The 20,666-nt window shown below is 42.6% G+C and overlaps 1 protein-coding gene across 12 annotated transcripts in view; it reads right to left on the reverse strand.

Annotated features, from left to right (window-relative positions):
- Positions 1-20,666, reverse strand: part of ZNF532 (zinc finger protein 532) — a 107,624-nt gene that overhangs the window by 12,802 nt on the left and 74,156 nt on the right. For all 12 annotated transcript variants that reach the window (XM_082417918.1, XM_082417913.1, XM_082417916.1 and 9 more), the window contains 2 exons: positions 19,568-19,730; positions 15,603-15,884 (listed from right to left, as the gene is read on the reverse strand). In XM_082417918.1, coding sequence (XP_082274044.1) covers positions 15,603-15,884; positions 19,568-19,730 — 445 coding nt within the window. The remainder of the gene's footprint in view (positions 1-15,602; positions 15,885-19,567; positions 19,731-20,666) is intronic.

Consider the following 20,666-nt stretch of genomic DNA (forward strand, 5'->3'; position numbering starts at 1 on the left):
AGAATGAGATTGCTTCTAATCTCACCAACTGAGGTAACCACTATCAATTTCTAGCTATATATCCTGCCCATGTCTTTTCTGGATACACGGATTCACGTGTATTTATGAGTCTCTATTATACACATTGATGTGTCACCTGATTTTTTGCTTGTAAAGCACACACAGCTACACATATTTTGATGATTCCACATTCTTCTTAATCCGTCATTGTATTCTGTTGTATAAACGGACCATAATCCCTTTAACTATCTTCTATTAATGATTCAGATTGTTTCAACTTTTCAACTTTTACAGATAAAATTTTCTATAGTCAGCCAATTATTTCCTTTGGATAGATTTCTGAAAACAGACTTTCTAGTTTAGAAGTTGTAAAAATGTTAAGGCTCTGTGACCCTTCTTGCCAAACCGTCCTCAAAAAGGACACCAGTGACCTAAGTCGGTGTCTCTTCATCAGGAGTCTTCAACACCAGGTCACATTCTTCAACTCTGCCAAAGTGAATGGTAAAAACTCTACTGCACTTTTCTTTGTTTCTCTTCAATGCCTAGTGATGTTGGACATCTAGGCACATACTCCTGAGCCATTTATACTTCCCTGGGGAACTGCCCGATCACATCCTTTCCGCGGTTTTCTATGCAGTGAGGGCTGGAGATGGCAGGTGGGGAGCTCAGAGCGCAGACAACAGAGCCTTGTACACCATGGTGAGGGCTCCGGATCGCCCATGACTGTGAGGAGGGGGCACTGAAGGGTTTGAGCAGAGGACTAATATGACCGACACAGTTTAGATGGGTCACTCCGGCTGCCAAGTGTGGAAGCAGGGAGCCAGGGCACAGGCTCCAGGGGAGAGATCCTGTGCCCTGGGCTTGGGCAAAAAGGGTGATGATAAGTGCTTAGATTGGGTATGTACCTCCAGGGTAGATGTATGGATGGGCTGAACGTAGGTGACAAAGAAGAGAAAAAGAAGGGTCAAGCGTCACTCCAAATTCTTTGGCCTGGTCATCGGTGGAGCAGAGTTACCAGTTACTAGTTGGGAAAACAGGGGAGAAGCATGATTAGGGAAGGAGAGGAATCAAAAGAGTTACATTTTGGATACGTTACGTGTGAGAAGCCCATTGGAGATCTAAGCAGAGATGTTAAATAAATAGGTGGTTAGCGTCAAGTCCGGATCTCAGGGGAGAGGTCTGGCTGCAGATATAGATCTGTGAGTCACTAGGACATAGATGCCACTCTGAGTCATGGGCCTGGATGAGAACCGTCTGAGAGACAAAGGACACATCAACGTTCATAAGATGATAAAGACCAAGAAGAGCTATCGATGAGGCAGGATGAGAACCAAGAGAAGACAGTGCTTAAGAGGCCCAGCAAAGAAGGCACTTCTAGGAGGACAGAGCAGACGAGTGCTTCAGGCAGGTCAACGAAGACGCCAACTGAGAAAGCCAAGCCCCCTGCACTCAGGGACACGGACGCACTGGAGAGGTTGGCAAGAGTGGCTTTGGTGGTGTGGTGGGACGAAAGTCTAAACAGGAGAAGGAAGCAGGGAATAGAAGGACAGAAAACGATTCCAGGGAGACTTATTATAAACGGAGGGAGAGAAAAAATGGCAGTAGGGAAGGGGGCTGAGGGAAGGCTGCTTTGCTAGGATAAGGGTACCAGGGCAGAGCTTTATGATGCTGAGAAGATGCAGGAGAGAGTGGACAAGTGCGGCTGTGACACCCTCGAGTGGTCAACAGGGGGCTGGATGGAGCGTGCAGATGGATGGGCTGCCCTTACGGGGGGCGGGGACACAGGATCATCCTTTGTAATGGGAGACGACACAGTATTTGAGATCAGACGCAACAGGGTTTTCACTGCACCGTCTCCTTATGTGTAAGGCAAAATGCAAACTTCTTGGCTTTCGAGACGGTCCACAATCTAATCCTAAATCCATCATTTTGACTACATCTCCTGGGACTTTATAAACCTTCCATTCAGAGCCTCTTAAATCCACATCTTCTGAAGACCATGACACATTCCTCCCTGCTCTTCTGAGACAGCCTTCCCTATCCTGGACGCGCATTCACACCCTTTCCCCCTCCAGCCAGCTCAGCTCTCAGGTCCTTGGTGGGCCTTCCCGATCTCTCCAGCCACCTGCCTCTCCTTCTCTTGCCCACATCCCACACAGCTACAAGTGAACCTCTGGAAACACACATCTCAATGTGTCCCTTCTCTCCCTAAAGCCCACCTGGCGTTCTCTGTAGCTTCAGGGAATGAGGCCGTTGGACTTGCCTACCTCACCCATCCCAGCCTCCCATCACCCCCTTCCTAGAACATCACACTCTGGTACTACGTGCTGGCAGTCACTTGGCAAGCCATGATGGTTTGTACCACATATCCATTCTCTTCCTGCTCCTCTGCACACAGGGCAAATTCCTCTTGTGCATCCTCCAAATACCTCTTTGGATAGTATGAGGTAGCGTTTCTTCTGTGCAGCCTTCCCTGGCATCTCCCACCCTGCCGATTCCCCATGAAACAGTGACGCTCAAATCTGCTTCCCTGTACCTTAGATGTAAGTCTAATTCTTCTCTTCCACGTATCAAACCCAATTTTAATTTTTAATTTCACTCTATCCTCCTGTGATTTCTTTTAAGGCTGGACTGTATTTTATTGCTCGCTTTATTCACAGAGCCTCAACAGGTACTGAGCTAAAATCTGAATTGAATGCACCTTTCGCTTAGCATTTAATTACGTTAACACCTTGTGACGCTCCTAAGACTCTTGTTTCATACCCAACTCAAACTAGTTTTAGCTTTAAAAGTATTTATCCTTTCTTTTTCTACCCAACTATAAGCATCCATAAGGGCAAGAATTACATTTCACACTTTGTCTGAGCTCCCTCATAGCAAATGCTATGCAATTTGATCAATATTTATAGAATAAAAGAAAGATACATACGGAAGAACAAACATGGTGTAAAGCTAAACACTCCTTAAGTATGAATGAATGGCCTGTTCTAAATAGTTTCAGACCTGTACATTATTCCTATAATATGCAAGTACCCAGAGGCACCAAAGACTTTAAAAACAAAACAGTATAGACTGATAACCTGAACAGGTGAAAAATCTATAGTCTAATATATGCCTCCTGTAAAATAAACTAGCTTTTCTACAGGATAAAAATGTACTAAGATTACATATAAATTATAACTCAATAAGTTGATTATTAAAAAAGAAATTCACTAAAGAAACATGTATCATTAGCATATGTATTAAATAAATAAAAGGTATAATTTGCATCGTGAGAATTCTTGAAACTTTTCACCAGGATAAATAAAAATTAATGCTTCATTAAGTATTTAATTCATCTATTCACGTTAGATCCGGATATAGTCAGTATTTGCCCACAAAACTGTAAAGCTTTCACTCTATATGAATATTACCTACAGTCACAGATGGTGAATCATAAGAAATAAACCTGCTCACCCAAGCCACCTACGCTCTCTTAGAAAATGGTCTTGTACGCACGTAAGTAGAGTAGCCTTCCTCCGAAATCTGGAATACTGTGGGTCATAAATTCTAGTCTTCTCTGAGAGAATTTAATATCTAGGACACTAGTGAGATTTTCCAGTCTCACTACATCTAAGAATAGACAAACCAAAAGGTATTTAGATGAACACAGCACAGGAAGCTCAAACTTCATACGTGTGAAAGCATCAAGAAAAATAATTTTTGAGCACTAAACCATCCAAGCTTCTACAAATTGGAACTGAGTGGTTTTGGGGAAATATATACAGAGTATAAATTTAGACCAGAGGTTGGCAGACTTTTTGTGTAAAGGGCCAGATTGTAAATATTTCAGGCTTTGCAGGCCATAAAGTCTCTGCTGCAACTACTCAACTCTGCCTTGTAGTGCAAAAGCAGCCACAGACAAGGACGAATAAATGAGTGGGCGTGGCTGTGTTTCAATAAATTATTTACAAAAACAGGTGGCTGGCCTGTGAACCAGTTTGCTAACCCAGATTTAGATCCCTGTCTCGTATTCTATAGAAAACAGAGCCAAGTCTCAGTCATTCAGAACCAAATCTATTTAACAAAGTAAGTAATCAATCCGGGTAAAAAAAGAAAAAAGTCATAACTATAAAGTGAGGAGAATGGTTTCCTTTCACAGGAAGTGCTCAGAATATGCCCCGCACACCACCAGGATCTAGATCACGGGATGAGCACTGAGTGGGAATCTGTGGCCTCTGAATCACCGTCCAGAGCCATCTACTTTATGATTCTTACCAAGTCAACCACAGCCAAGATGGCCTTGTATTTTCTTTGATGCCCCTACTTTGGGATGTAAAATTATTTTCTGGTTGTTTTGGGCTTCAAGGTAGTATCAGCTTACTGAATCGGGTGCTGATTTCTTTTTTTTTTTTTAATTTTAATTTTAATTTTTTATTGGGGTAGAGTTGCTTTACAATGTTGTGTTAGTTTCTGTTGTACAACGAAGTGAATCAGCTATATGTATACATATATTCCCCCCCTCATGGACTTCCCCCCCGCCCCATCCCACCCATGTAGGTCACCACAGTCGGATGTTAAATTCTTAAAATTTAAAAATCTGGTCTGCCAGTTGGACTCAGGAACGTATTTTCCTAAAGAGATTACAAATGGATGTTGCATTCCTGGGCAAGCACACAAAAGCTTCCTCACATCACACCACAATACCGTACCAATATTCTAAAGCCTCACCACCATTTTCAGATCTGGTTCGATGAAGAAACCCAATCCCAGAGCAAACCTGGACACCTCAGGTCATAAAAGAAACTACTCTCCTCCCCCAGCCTCAGCCCATTGGATCTATACCTACATCTGCCTGCCGGGGATGCCAGGCGCAGGGAGGGGACGCTGGGGCACAGGAAGGGACTGAGGTTTGACAGAGAACAGGGTGTGGGACCCTGGGAGGCTTCAGTCTGGGTCTGGGGCAGTGGAAGCGGAGAGGAGGAAAACTGCTCATTGGTGACAGCGAGGGAAATAAGTCCCCGGCTTCAGGCAATGTTTTTAATAACAAATGTTCTTAGGCCAGCAAGTCCTGGTACATTCACCCACAGCAGACGGAGATGGCCAAGTCTCGTATTTCTCCCATCTGGCAACAGCACCAGCCCGGCATGCAGGGAGCCTCCATCTCCTAAACCTCGAGAGATAAACAGAAAGAGCCCAGGGAGAAAGAGTCTTCCTCGGTCTCCAAAATCACAGCAGCCCTGCTGGGCCGTGCACCGCAGGCACCCGAACGTCTGCGAACACCTCAGTCCCTGCAGGGGCGGGAGGCAGCCCTCTCTGACCAGGTGCTGCCTGCACGCTCTCAGGGCAGAGGACCACCGAGCTGTACTTCAAGTGCAAAGACACGCTGCGCTGCAAGGAACTATATTCAACATCCTGTGATAAACCATAATGGAAAAGAATATGAAAAAGAATGTATATACGTATAACTGAATCACTTGGCTGTACAACAGAAATTAACACAACGCTGTACATCAACTATACTCCAATACAAAAAAAAAAAAAACAAAAAACCGTCGTGCTGGTCGGCAGCACCAATGCTTTAAGTTCAATGAGTTCACACTGATCCACCCCCTTTTGGCCAGAGGCCTGCACCTGCCAGGCGGCCAGGTAAAAAATACAGGTGCCATCCACACTTACAAAAAGGAGTGAGAGTAACCAGCCAGAGCCTGGGCCTGGCCACACTGAAGGCCCAGACGGCCTGGTTCTCCAGCACCGCATGGGGCCCAGGGCTCTCTGATTCATTCCACAGTGTTAACTGAGCTCCTACTTTCACTCACCAGGATCTCCCTGCTCTGTAGCGGGAAGATCACGGTCTGCTGAAGAAGACAAAAAAATAATAAAGAGTGGATGTCCCGTTTACGACTGCAGTGGTCACAGGCAGGCGGAAGAACACAGAGGGGCCCCGCGGGCACAGGGGCACTGCTGCAAGCCACGATGAGCTGGATCCACCGGGGAGTTAACCAGGCAGTGAGGCAAGGACAGGGATTTCCAGGCAGAGGGAACTGAAGTGGCAAAGACAAGGAAGAGTGTGGTGTGTGTGCAGGGACCGTAAGCAGCTCTTTTTGCTGGAACCACAAGGTCTGGCAGGGCAGGTGTGCAAAGGCCCAGGTGAGACACCAAGGGCTTCGGGACTCCACCTTAGACAAGCCCACAAGGGTCCACCCGGGACAGACAGACAGCATTCCCAAGAGATGCTCTGGCAGTTGTGTGGGGATCTACCACTAAGCTGTGTTATCTGCTGCTGGGTCTGATCTCCTGAGTTCTGACTGCAAGGCAATTGGTTCTGTTGGGGACCCTCTATATTGGGACCACTAGCAGCTCCCGCTCTGGCTCCACCTGCCCCTAAATCCTACAAGACTTTCAGAGGCAACCTCACTGACCTGATGACTGAGACTTAACACATTTGTCTACTACTTTGTTATTATGTTTATTGTACATCTTTTTTTTTTTTTTTGGCCATGCTGTGAAGCTTGCAGGATCTCAGTTGCCCGACCATGGATTGAACCCGGGCCACAGCAGTAAAAGCGCCAAGTCCTAACCAATGGACTGCCAGGGAATCCCCTGTACATTTTTCAATTTGGGGTTTTATACTTAATACCCAATGGAATGTGCAGTAACATGCCATGTCCTACAGTGAATCAGAAAACGTTCACTAAAGGAGCTCACAGAGAAAGCCATTCTTATCCTTTAGACCATGTAACTGGGCATATATAAATATGGGCTTCCCTGGTGGCGCAGTGGTTAAGAATCCGCCTGCCAATGCAGGGGACACGGGTTCAAGCCCTGGTCCGGGAAGATCCCACATGCCGCGAAGCAACTAAGCCCGTGTGCCACAACTACTGAGCCTGCGCTCTAGAGCCCGCGTGCCACAACTACTGAAGCCCACGCGCCTAGAGCCCGTGCTCTGCAACAAGAGAAGCCACCGAATGAGAAGCCCGCGCACCACAACGAAATGTAGCCCCCGCTCGCGGCAACTAGAGAAAGCCCTCACACAGCAATGAAGACCCAACGCAGCCAAAAATAAATAAATTAATTAAATAAATAAATTTATTTTTAAAATAAATAAATTTATTTTAAAAATAAATAAATATATATATATATTTAAAGTCCTTCAACTTTGTTTGCAGAAACCTCTGGTGAGTTTACAGAAAAATGTCTCCTAAAATAGCTGCAACGGACATATGAGCAGATATAAATGTTTTACATCTAAGATCAAATCTTCTGAAACAACTGAAAAAAAAAATCTCTTCTGGCTATAAACAAAATTTGGAATAATATTTCATAGTCTTATTTGAGTCATATTTTCAAAAGAACTTATTAATCTTTCTTGAAGGTTTTTTTTTTTTTCATTTTCTGTCCCTCATAAATTTCAGAAGTGGAAACTGGTCACTCAACTTGTCCTTTCATCTTCTTTGAATTTAGTGCCAAATCTCATAGCTCCTTCTCTACATCTGTAACTGTATTTTGGTTCAGTAAAACAAGGCAGAATTGCCTTGTACCGGGAAGGCAGGGGCTTTCCAAGTTCTTGTTCAGGGTTCAAAAAAAAATAGGTCTGCTAAAACAGTTTCACTGAAATATATTAGAAACTAACATCAAAGAAGTAATTATTAAACTTTTTTTTTTTTGGCTGCACTGGGCGGCTTGCAGGAACTTAGTTCCCTGACCAGGGATTGAACCCAGGCCCTCGGCAGGGAAAGCACGGAGTCCTAACCACTGGACCGCCAGGGAATTCCCTAAACTTTTTAAGTGGAAGGTAATGCCCAAAATAAAAACCTGCTGCTTTCTACCTATTTTGAAAGATATATTCACTGCTAAATTGAAGTTATTCTCCAGTGCCCACTCCCTGCTAGGCATCAGTAAGAAGTGAGTAGTGAATACTCTCACCAACTCACCATGCAGGGTCAACCAACTCCTTTAGAGCAGAACTTCAAGGGACGAATCGAGGGGAGGAGTGTGAGTAAGTGTGACGGTGTCGCAGCTACCCACGGTGGACCCCACCCAGGTCCCACCCGCCTCTCCACGTGCCAACCCCCCAGACCCAGACCATCAGCCGAAACTCTGATCCTGATTCTACCCTCCCGAGAGCCTCTGCCGTAGGTAACTCCTAGCGTCAGGCAGCGGACTCCCGCACGCATTTCTGCAGGTTTCCGAGCTCTCTTTCTGCAGGAAGATCCTCTATCTCCCAGGAAGCCCACTCACGCTACAATCCACTCAGCCACAAACACAACGCAGGCAGTCGCTAAGAAAGGGGAGCCACCCCAAGCGTCCCGAGACCCCGCAGGAAGACCCGCACAATGAATTAACGACACCTCCTGTCACTGCGACCACTCCAGGAAAGCCCCGGGTCCCAGCTAAGGAATCTGAGACTGTTAACACTCAACCTTCTCCCTAAACCAGAGACACATGCTCGTTTAAGGATGACATAACCAACTTCAATCAAGACCAAACGCCTAAATTAAAGTGATGATGGATGGAAAGTCACATATTTGCTAACTGTTCCACATCGGTATTGAAAGATCCAATGAGACGAAAGTAAGCTATTTCTGAAACATCAAGCTTTCCTGCTCTGCAGACAGTAGCTGCTCGGCATTACACCGGGGAGTCTGGATTGGAATCTTACCCCTGCTGCTTACAAGCTGTAGAGCCTGGGGTAATAAATCAACCTTCCCTGAGGTTCCACTCCTCGCCTGTAAAATGGCATTCGTAACAACGTCCACCTGAGAGCCCGCTTCAAGGACAAGTGCACTACTTATTAAAATGGTGTTCACCACACAGGCAGCAAGTCCTCAACCCCTGTCATCTCGTCACCCCGCCTTCCAAATCAGCACAACTCACCAACATCATCAATAGGTGTGTCTTAATATGCTTTGAACTAAAAACTTCGACATTTTTACATTTAAAGTTTTTAAATCACATAGAAGACTTTTATAAAACCATATAAACTATACTAATAAACTAACAGAATCAATAAAATATACTAAAATGATAATAAATGTATAATTTAAATTATAAATATATATATAAAATATATATATAATATATTATTAAAATATATTCTAAAATTTTACATATTAAATTATAATTAAATTATAAGAATAAATATATTAATAAAATATCAATTTCAGGGGCCAAAATTAAAAATAAGTCTCCTAAAACCAGCAATGATGTACATTTCTTGCACAAAGCATTAATATACAAACTCTAATTTATGTGACTTTCAACCCTTGGGTTCAAATCTGATGCCAAACATACAATCAAGTGGGAAACCATCCTTCACCAACAACTGACCAGGAGTAGTGCAGAATACACAACTGACTTAAACACACTTCTGAGACCCTGAGCAATCACAAATAAGTTCTAAGCCAAAAAGATAGGAGAAACAGATTTTTTTCACCTCTTGCCAGGGTGGTATAATTTTGGCAGAGTTAACATCACCATAGCTAAAAGATTGAGTTTCAGGATAAAAATCTATTCCTCTTCTTACAGTCATATTAATTAAAGGCCTTTTCGTATTCCTAAGTAACGCAGGCATAATGACAGCAGGATGAACTCTAAGGCTAAAAGAATGAAAGTGAAACCATCTGGCAATTAACTGCAAACAGTTAATTGCAAACAATATTTTCATATTCTTAACTAATAATCAACATCACAGTAGAGCAGGAAGACAGAAACAAAAAGGAGATGTAACATTTTATTACGTAATTTTCTCTAAAAATGTTTCAGAAAGATTAAGGGAAAAATGTATGCCCTATCATATATTTTATAAGCATGGCTAGGATCCAGGTTGGATGGGTGCTTTAAAAAAATACATACATAAACACACACACAAACGTATACACACACAGGAAACTCACCATCATTTAAAAAAGCAAATGACAGCATGCTCACATCAATAGCTCTGCTTATCTCCTAGACACTCTCATCGTTTCATTCTCCCATTTTCCGTTTCTGCCATTGCCCCCTTTTCACCTACATCTCTGAGTATGCTGAAAGTGTATTTCACAACAGAAGAGACGAAATCATATCAAGTATTCCAGATCACGCGCAACCAGTACCAAAAAAGGAGGCGATGAGATCTGTGGACTTTTTAAAGGGTTTACAAACTCATTAGAAACAGAAACATTAAGACATCCTGGAATAGTTTCCAATTAGGCATTAAATAGTGAGACTCCAGGCCCAGCTGCTCATCTACTCACTAACGTTGAACTTCCCATGAGTTGTGTCACCTGCATTCACCCCCAACAGTGAGCATTAGGTGGAGTCTCGTAAACAAATGCACTTGGGACCAGCCTCCCCTGCACCATAAACCAGCAAAGGTGTGTGCTTCAGTCAGATGAGCGAGGGCCACAGCAGGTCCCTGGTGGTACCAGTGCTCTTGACCCTGCCTACACACCAGAATCACCTGGCTTAAAATGCCAATGCCAGGTCCCACCCCCAGCATCGCCCAGGAAATTGGCCTGGGGAGCACATGGGTGCTGGGATTTTAGTGTTCCAGGTGATTCAAATGTGCGGTCACTCTGTTGGACTCAGTTCCACTGGGGGTCACAATGACTTAGTTCTGCAAGTTCTGCTTCAATTTACAGATTAGATCACCTGTTAGAAGAAATGCTTTTTGCAGATGGATGGAATGACTTTTAGACTGTGATCGCATACAAATGCCTACTTCCTGGTAGCTATGTCACCACTGCATGTATTACTACAGATGCTTTCATTTAATCCCGGTGTGAGTCTGAAAGGCATCTTTTCTATTCCATCCCTTTACAGGTGGTCACTTGGCTGCTGCCTGAATCTACCTACCCATGACAAGTAGGTAGGTACTTCACCCACAAGGCTCCAGCTCTCCTGTAATTAATCATGCACTGGTCCTTCTATGGAGGATACAGGTATCTAAAGACAGCTATCAAAGCTCCCTCGGACTCCAACTTCTTCTCCTCCTTACATTGTTTCCAGACCCTCACCCTTCTGGTTACCCTCCTAAGTGCTAGTGTCAATACCCACCTTCAGTCAGTGCCATGAGAACCCGGGCACACCACTTCTGATGCTGTAGCCACCGCACTGGGCATGGTAAACATGGCCTGTAGTTCCACCCCGCCGCCCCCCAGCCGGGGCACAGTGAAGACTACACTGCCAGTGGGTCTGGTCACATGACCTGTCCTAGCCAATGGTATGTGTTTTATGTCACAGCCAGAATATAAAGGCATGTGATTCTCTAGTCTTTTTTCCCTACTGCAGGGGCTCCTATGTTGAGATGATGGGGCTGAAAGAAACGGTCTTGATCAGAGTCACTGGAAGGAAAGCTGCCCCAGAGAACTGTCACACCTGTAACAAACTCTGCATGGGCAAGAAATAAGACATTTCTCGTACAAATCAATGGGCTCTAGGGGCTCTTACTGCTACCTAGGGTACACCAACGGTTCTCAAAGTGGAGACCTATAAGAAATGCAAATTATCAGGCTCCATCTCAGACCTACTGCATCAGAAACTGTGTGTGTGGGGGGGGGGGGGGTGGAACCCAGAAATGAAGATTTTAACAAGCCCTCCCCCAGGGGATTCAGATGCACAATCAACTTTTGAGAACCACTAGCTAGATTACAGTGCCAAATCAAAGGGCATTTGCTTCCTTGATGTGAATGCTATCTCTGCAGCCACAAAGGATGGTGGTCTTAAGATGGGCAAACAAAGGTGGAATGTTTTTTCACGTAAGATAACTAAACCCTATCTTCTCCACATAATATCAGTGTGCTTGATTTTTTAAAACCTAAATGAAAAGTCTGTTCACTTGTTAAGATTTACCTTGTGAAATCCCTCCCAGTTTCTTTCCCTACAGTCAAAAGTCATTGATAGAAATATTGGGTAAAATCTGATCCAAAATGGAAGCTTTCTCTCCAACAGAGCAATGAATCATGAGTCAGCTATAAATTCAACGTCTCATCTAGGCCCTTTTGTGTGATCCTACACAAAGCAGTACTGAGTGACTCTGTCAAAGGTTGTGCTGAAACCCCGTTACTCTCCATCTCTGGTGTTATTCTACCTACCACCAAGTACCCTGGTAAACAAAAGAAAATAAAATTTACCTGGAACTACCTGTAGTTAGGATTCATCACATTCTTTTTCCTGGTGCTCAGAACCAAGCTACTCAACAACCTGTTCTCTGAAATGGTTGGGCTCCGTAAGGCCAGAGAAAGAATTCAAACCCAAGTCTGTCAGGCTCTGAAACCCCAGGCTCCTCCGAATTTCTAGACACAGAACTGGACCACATCTATACCCCGAGAGAACCTCAGAAAGTCTCATAAAGTCCATTTTGATGGCATCTGAGTTCCAGAATTCAGTAAATGCAAGTCTGCTTTAGGATCTTTCTGTTTAAAAGTTAATAATGGTCCCTTGATGGGTAAGGGTACCTGGCGGCAAATGAGAAAATGGCTACAGTTATCATGGATCACTGAGTAATTCTCAAGATATGAACAAGTACAGACAACTCTCACTTTTTTATTTACTATCAGGTGCCTTAAATTCTAGATTTATTTGATCTGTGAGAATGACCTCAGACACTATCTCATTGAGGGGATCCTAACTTGAGGTCCCTAGGACATCCCTACAGCAACCAAGAAAGTATCTCAGGACGTACGTAAGCCCCTAAAATTGTATATAAAATTCTGTGTATTTGTACATTTATCTGGGAGAAGGCTCATAGCTTGGACGAGATCACTGGATTAATACTACTGACAAGCTCATCCTTCTGATTTTATATTTGAGAATAGTTTAAGTTCCTTGTTGAACAGGCTTAAAGCTTCTGTAAATGATGCAAAAAGCTGAAACACTTGATAAGTGGCTGGATTTCAGGGACTGGAATACAGGCAAGAAACCACAGCTGTAGACAGAGATTTGGAAGTTTTCGGCACATATATTGATATATGTGAGAAGTGAAGCTGTGGGGATACCTGAGACTTCCCAGAGAGAGAACTACCAGGAGAAAACGCAGGAGAGAGTGTACTGTTTCACACTTAAGAGGAGAAAATGCTTTTAGGAAGAACTGCCAGTCGGGTGAAATACCGCAGTGGGTCAGGGACGTAAAGACGGAGAAACGACCGCCTGCCTCCACAAGGAGGGCACGAGGGAGGTGGGTCTGGTGACGGAGCCCACGGTGGTCAGCTGAGGAGCACAGGGGGTGGAGATGTGCGGACGGCAGGGTGCCTGCTGGCTGTCTGCAGGCAGGAGAGAGAAAAGAAGGGGGCAGGAGATCTGAGGTTTGGGGACAGGAGGGAAGAAGGAAAGAGTGGGAACAGACACAAGGACGTCTGTAGGTGGGGTGTGGAAGCAGAGGGTCCAGTCTGACTCAGCACGGAGAACTCACGCTTTGGTTTCTGACTCAAGTTCAACACTCTTTTCATTTCAAAACAGCTTATAAAGACGTGTCTTTCCTTCCCTCCCCACCTCCCTTTAGTTCTTTCAGGAGGCCCGAGTGAACAGAATTGAAGCTGTAATCTGATCTGATGTGCCTCACTCCAAAAGGCAGAGAGTCTCAACTTCTTCAAAGCTAATCCTAAAATCCTGCTAAGCCAAACATTTGCTCGGTGAGGAGCGGAGCCCCGAACATCAGGGCTCACACCGCGTGCGCGGCGCGCATGCGCACACGGCCGGCTGTGGTCCCGCAGGAAGGTGTGACATTTCATCCCACCAACTCTTTCTCCGAGCTGTCTCTTCATGTTATATTCTAGACCCAATAATTGTCAGACGTGCAAGATAAAGATATTTAAAAAAAAAAAAAAAAGAAGAAGAAAGTAAATAATTCTGAAAGGTTCCAAGTTGGTTACAGAAATCTCAAATGTATAAGAAATGAACGCTTCGGACTACCAGATAATTATTACCGTCTGCTCTCGTTTCAACATTTGTTAAATCCAGTTTGGATGCCAAGAAAAGAAGACTTTTCCTAGAATCATCACATTGGGCTCTGAAAGAACTACAGGTCGTGTACTTATATAGTAGGTTTATCAAGTATTGCTGCAAAAGAACTACCCAGTATTTAGCACGAATATTCTAAGATGCTACAGCCCATGAGGGGAGCCTAAGGTCGAGACAGTTAAATGAGCGATGTGCTTGCTACTAAAGCCATTTATAGTCTATAAGTAACTAATTCTTATATGAGGAGATACTGAATTACGGGTAGCTAGACAAAATATAATAAAAAAACATCTTTTTGCCATCTGTGATCATTGTGATCAATGCTCAAAGGCAAGTTTACATTGTTTGGATGGCAGGAAGGTCAAACATGCCAGCTTCATGAGTACTTCAAATAAACAGCATAAATGAGAATACAAAGTAATGCTTTTAATTAATTTGTAAATGCTATAGAAACAGACTTTTCAAGGATCTAGTATATATTAACCACAAACCAATTCTTATGCATTTTTTACACAGGTTCCCCAAGAATAACTATTTGGTTTTATTGGCTTAAATTAAAGCAATAAGATGGTTTCTTTAAAAGTACAGTGTATCTGAACCAAAAGTAGGACAGGCTGGTATTAGGTGCCTCGGGATGTGAAACAAAAATACAGCACCGATGACGTATTCCCATCTAAAAAATTCAACCTGAATCTAATCCAATTTCTAGGAATTATGGGATAAAGAGAAACAAACAATGTCAAAAGGAAGCAATTACCTAAGTCCAGGAATGTGGGGGACAATCTACAGGACAGATAACCCAATTTTTCCAACAAATACAGCACGTTAAAAAATAAAATGAAATGGAAGGAGGAATGCTAGAGAATAAGAGATTCAAGTTATACAACAACCAAAGGCAAAGCAGACTCTTTGGATCCTAACTGGAACAAACCAACTTTGAGACAATGAGAGTAATATTAAAAAATAATCTTACTAGTTTTATTAAGTCTAATAATGGGCATTAAAAAAAATCCGTAATGGTTAGAGATGTACACTTATCATTTTAAAAAGAAAAAATATGCACACTCAGATTTTTCAGAGATTTTGAGTTACAGAGCTTCTCCTGGATGGTTTATGGATGAGGTCCTTCTCCTATCACCAAACTCAGGAGAGAATCACAGAAGTCAGACAAATGTTACGAACAGTTTTCAAAACACCCACTTTCTTTCTCTCCTCCTTTCTCCTTTATTTGCCATAGAGCTAACAGGCAAATTCAAATGTTTTTAACTTTGGTTTATCATGGTTCTCCGTTTCCTCAGCTATAAACACGGGTGTGGTAGATAACTCCCTGCTGGCCTCGGGGAGTACAAGTGAAGGCGTTATCAGCAAAATCACACAACAAGATTATAAGGACTTGGAGAGTCTTTTTTAAAAATTCTTTTGGCCACAGTACGTGGCATGTGGGATCTTAGCTCCCCTATCAGGGATCGAACCCGTGCCCCCTGCAATGGAAGTGCGAAGTCTTAACCACTGGAACACCAGGGAAATCCCAGAGAGTCCATTTTATAGATTAAGAAACTGAGGCTCAGAGATAATGAGTGATTTTCGAGGTCATCCTACTAATTACCGGCAGAGCCAAGCAAGCACCCACGTCTTGGAGTGTCCTCCTTACACTGACAGGGAGGATTTCACTCGTCACTTACCTTCCCATGCTCCTTCCTCACGTGGGAAATGTAAACATCTCTTTGCGTGAATAACCGGTCACACTCCCAACACGTCCACCCAGGACTGGCCACTTTCTTGGGTTCCAAAGATTTTTTCACAGGTGATGGGGATTTCTTTTCCAATTTCTCTTTCCCGTTCACGGATCTGGTGTCCTCTTTGTTTTGATTTGCTGAATTTTGAGTTGTAGGCTTAATGCTCAAAGGCAAGTTTATACCCAAGTTTGGAGGCCCTTCAATACTTTTCAATGTTCCATGCATAGACTATGTTATAAAAAGAAAAGAAATATCTTTCACAAGTCACACCACTAAAAGAAAGCACTTGTGGACTATCTTACTATATTATAGACATTTCAGTACGATTTTATTTTCACTCAGAAATATTTCTTAATACAGCAAGATGAAAATCTAAGCAAAATATACACATAAAAAGAAATAAAGGAGTATTAACGTTTACAGTTGCTCTAAGTTATGCATTTCTTGTTCCAAATAATTTTTAAAAGCTTATTTGCTTGTGCCATTTTAAAATTTGAAAAGAAAGACTTCTGTACTGAGTCCAAATCATTCCTGGCACTGTCATCCCCCATGTACCAGAGTGAGTCCCCTCTACCACAGACCACTTCTGGGGAAGAACATTTTACTTTCACATCTACCCAGAAATGTTTAAATAGGCTAATATACTGGTAGGGGTTCAAAACCCTTAGCTAACCAACTTTAACAAACACCTGAGACCAATGTGCTAATAGCAAACCTTTCTCCCTCCCTTGAATGTCTTTCACATTCTTGAAATACTCCTCACAGTTTGGGTTTTTGCTGGGGGGATTTTGGGTCATTTTAATCTCTCTACCCCTATCCCAATCCATCGCTTCTTACTGATAGCACCCGGACATGTGAACTATACACAGTAGCTGCTCAAAAAGCCTTTCTAAATTGCCTGTTTATTATCATTAACACAGTAGCCTCCATAGCCTCAACTTAAACTCACAGGATTTCAAATTCCACTGGCGTAAAACTAGTGCAATTTGATCCTGAAGACCTCACTTTGGTTTTTGTTTTGTTTGTGTTCTAGAAGCCTGGAGTCCAAAAAAAGAAAGCAAGCAAATATGTCTGTGCCTCAATTTACAATTTATCTTTGGATGGGGCCGTCTCTTATCAGTATCCTCTGAGTTCTTGAATCTTCAGAAAGACAGCAGGACTCGTCCTAACTCGGCTAGTGCCCTGGGCCACAGAGACTCACACCGCACAGACCTCAGCTCCCTACTCTGAGTGTTCAGTAAAAAGCTGTTCCTTTGGCGAACTCACCAGCATACTTTCTCAAGGCAGGCTCTTCTCTAAACTGTACCAAGAATTAACCAACCTTCTTCAATACTGTTTCACCCCAGAGGGGAAAATGGGGCTTCTATAATTTCCTCATGAGTAGAGGTTATAGGTCTCCCCAGACAATCGCTAAACTGGGCTGTGAAAAGGGCCTGGGCTGAATGTCTAATGTGCCTTTGCAAAGAGAAAATCTGGGGAGAGATGTCATCTCTTGACACCAAAAACTGTGCATTTGCTTCTTTTCCACCATGCAGTGCAGAGGCCTCTGTGTTTAAAATGGTCCTTTTCAAAACAGAAGCCAAATTTTTACATTTTTAACCATTTAAAACCCAAAGAAAACAAACCCCAAATCTTCTGATATACTTTTCATAAGGTTCTAGGCAAATGCACTTTTACTAACTAAAAAGTTGAAGAGAGGGTAAAGTATCAAAGTATTCTAAGATAGCCTTATGCTATAGAAACTCCAGAAAAGCAGCAAAAAGTTCTGCTGTGACCACAGAGCAATGGAATGTGTGCAGAAATGAGAATCTCTGATTTACTCATTTTGTTTTTATATTTTAAGTAAAAATAAAATTATTTTTTAAGGATGAATGTCTTTTTTTAATAAAAGAAATACAACTTAATTCTTCTGGAATTAATGCTTCCTTAGCTCCTGCAACAATAAAAAACCTGAATGACCGTAACTTGAAGGTTTACTTTAAATGCAGATGCCAACACGGAGCACAGGGATCCCACACAGCGAATACATTCACACTGTGCCGGAACCAAGAAATGATACAAATTGGATTAAACTGGGCAAAGAAAAATCTACCTCTAAATAAATATGTATGTAGAGAAATACGGTTCCTGGGCTCCTTTCTCTTAATTTCTTCCTCATGAAAAACTGAACAGCGCTGGTATTAGACAATGTAAATAAATTCACAAGCTAGATATATACATACATTTAAAAAAAAAAACAAAAAACAGGGTGCCCCTGAAACTATCTTTATTCTTACCCAGCCCCAAACACATAAAGGCAGGATAATATTTTCGAACATACAGAACATACTTGAAATAAGAACATAAGTGAGCATTCCCACTGTTTTTGTATCATGGAGTCTCGTGGAGGTTCGGATGAATAAAAACAATTCTCTCCTCCTTGTGGCCACAGGGTTTTACCAGTCTTCTTCAGTCTCTATTTCTTGGAACCTTGTATTCCTCCAAATTCACTATTAACACAAGGAAGACCCTAACCACAAAGTCGGATGACCCCCTTCCAGATGTAACATGAGTTCCAGAAAGCAAATACCTTAAAAGCCTCTTAAGAAGCAACTTTTCTTCTTTTCCTCGCACCCCACCCAACCCGCATATCGTACATTTAAAATATCTGGGCCTAATTCCAATGTCCCTGCGTTTTTATTAGCAGTATGTAGTTTTTCCTCATCATTCATTAAATATTTATTGTCAAGATAATTTTGTAATTTTAGTAAGAATCTTTAAAACATCTTAAGAGGATTTTATTGTACTTAAAGTGAGAATGATGAAACACTTCTCCCATGCATTTTATTCGCCCTAGTAATGCCACGCCATCACTACCTTCACCTGGCTTCTAGTGAGTGGCCTCTCTGAGAGGTTTTAAGCCCTTTGCAGTAGGCAGTTATGCTCTGTGAGCTCATATACACTCAACACGGGAACTTTCAAGAATTAAGAGTCCGTTCATTTAACTAACATGAGGTTAGAATAATTTAGAGACTTGGTTTGCTCTTTAAACTGACCTTTTCTGTATAATACATTTAAAAACAGAAAAACTAAGAGAAAGAGAGATTGAGTTCATGATAATATTGGGTTTGTTGTTTCTCTTTTTAAAAAGAAGTCACTTTAATCTCTGAGAGCCGATGGATATTATCTCCTGATGACACAGGAATCAAACTGCTTAACCTCTCACAGTGGACAGTTGAGAGGCTAGGACTAAGCTCTGTCCTTAGTGAGCTTTAAAGGCTATAAAGAGATTTAGGTGCTCCTTTTGGGGACTGGAGAGTGGGTCGTCCAAACTGGACATTTATTCGTTTCATTAACTGAACACCCAGCAGGTGCCAGATACTGTGCTGTATCCTGGACATTTCACTGTCAGTTTACATGCAAACTTGATTTAAAAAGAAAAAAGACTGCAAGATCCAGGGCACCAATTATAATGCAAACTTAACTGCTTAAGTAATTTCAAGGGAAAACCTTCATTTTTCTAAACACACCAATATTTATACAAATTAACATAATTCATCAGAGTCCCTGTCTATTTCTAAAGCCTACATAACACCAAGTTCTCAAAAAAGTAAACTTCACAGCCTTCATTTTCACATATAGGGGGGAAAAAAACCCTAAAGCTTGATTATTCTTTTAAAGTCAGGGCATGCATCTGTTACTTTGCTTTGATTTTTCATGGTATGCAGACCAGGGCTCGGGAATAAAAAGCATCCCTCAGTTAAGTGAACTCGTGACGACAGCATGTTGTAAATTGCTCATTACCAACGACCAGCGTCCATCCCTTCCTTCGACAGAGCACATGCTTTACCGTAATCTGCAGCTCAGCCTTGATTTATGACCAATGAATGGATCTGCGGTTCATTTAAAGGACATAAGAGATGCGCACACACCTTGATATGGTCCATCATGAGTTGCTTCTGTGCATATAAGAGAGAACAGTCTGGACACTTGAAAACAGACACCTTCTGGTTTTCGATGTGTTGGTCAAAGTGGCGATACAGCAGGGTTTGCAGGGTAAATACAGTGTCACACATGGAACACTTATATATTATTCTAAAACAGAAGAGGTGCAGGGAAATGTCAGTCAGCCCTCATCTCTCAGGCCAAAGGAACCACTACTTCACATCCAAGAATTCAGGAGGCAGAAGCAGCAAGAACACACAAACACAATAAAAAGAATAGAGCAGTTTAGCTTTGAAACAAACTTTCGAAGGCAGAGGGCATCACTGGAGTGCAGCTCAACTTAACATTTTGGGTATAGAGGCACTGGGCCACATTTGCTTAGAAATCATTCTACTACTCACAGAGCTACAACTGACACATTTTTACAAGGTCTTCACTTGTGAGCTACTTTAACACAGAGCAAAAGCAACCTTGATTTTTTTTTTTTTAATATTTTTTAAAGATCAGACAAGGAACACAGCCTGATGGTGGTACCCTAACTTGAGAGAGAATTTGACTGATGAACTAAGCAGGCCCATACATCTTGGATGCCTGAACACACTGTTACTTGTTGCAAGTTTTCTTTCAGAGTTAGTAGTAATTTTACACTTGAATGTCACTATTTCTGTACCTGTTCTCAACAATGAAAGCCCTGCACCAGGAAGCAATTATGCATGAAAATAAAGACGCATAAAAGAAAATCCACAGATCAAATGTTGCTTCAACACCTGAATGTCTACTGTGCTCTAAAAGGTTTAAACCACTCCCTGTCCCCTACAAACCATTTCCCTCCTTACGTTAATTCAGCAGCTCTGAACCTTCTGGACATAATTCCTTTATCCATCCACACTTTCCTCTGGCCCTCAGGAGAGAGTCCTCCCCGCTCCCAACCTTTGCCCCCAGGGATTTGCTGGGTCACTGGTGAGCGCGTCTGCCCACAGGAGGTCTCCCTTTCCCAATAGGGTCGTCCTGGGCCTTAAGGGAGGCCCTAGGGACACCTGTGTTTCCTCTGAAGGACCAGGAGCACCAGAACAAAGAATCCCAAAG

The sequence above is a fragment of the Balaenoptera physalus genome (assembly GCF_965194825.1).
Source record: "Balaenoptera physalus genome assembly, chromosome: 12".
NCBI classification, from domain to species: Eukaryota; Metazoa; Chordata; class Mammalia; order Artiodactyla; family Balaenopteridae; genus Balaenoptera; species Balaenoptera physalus.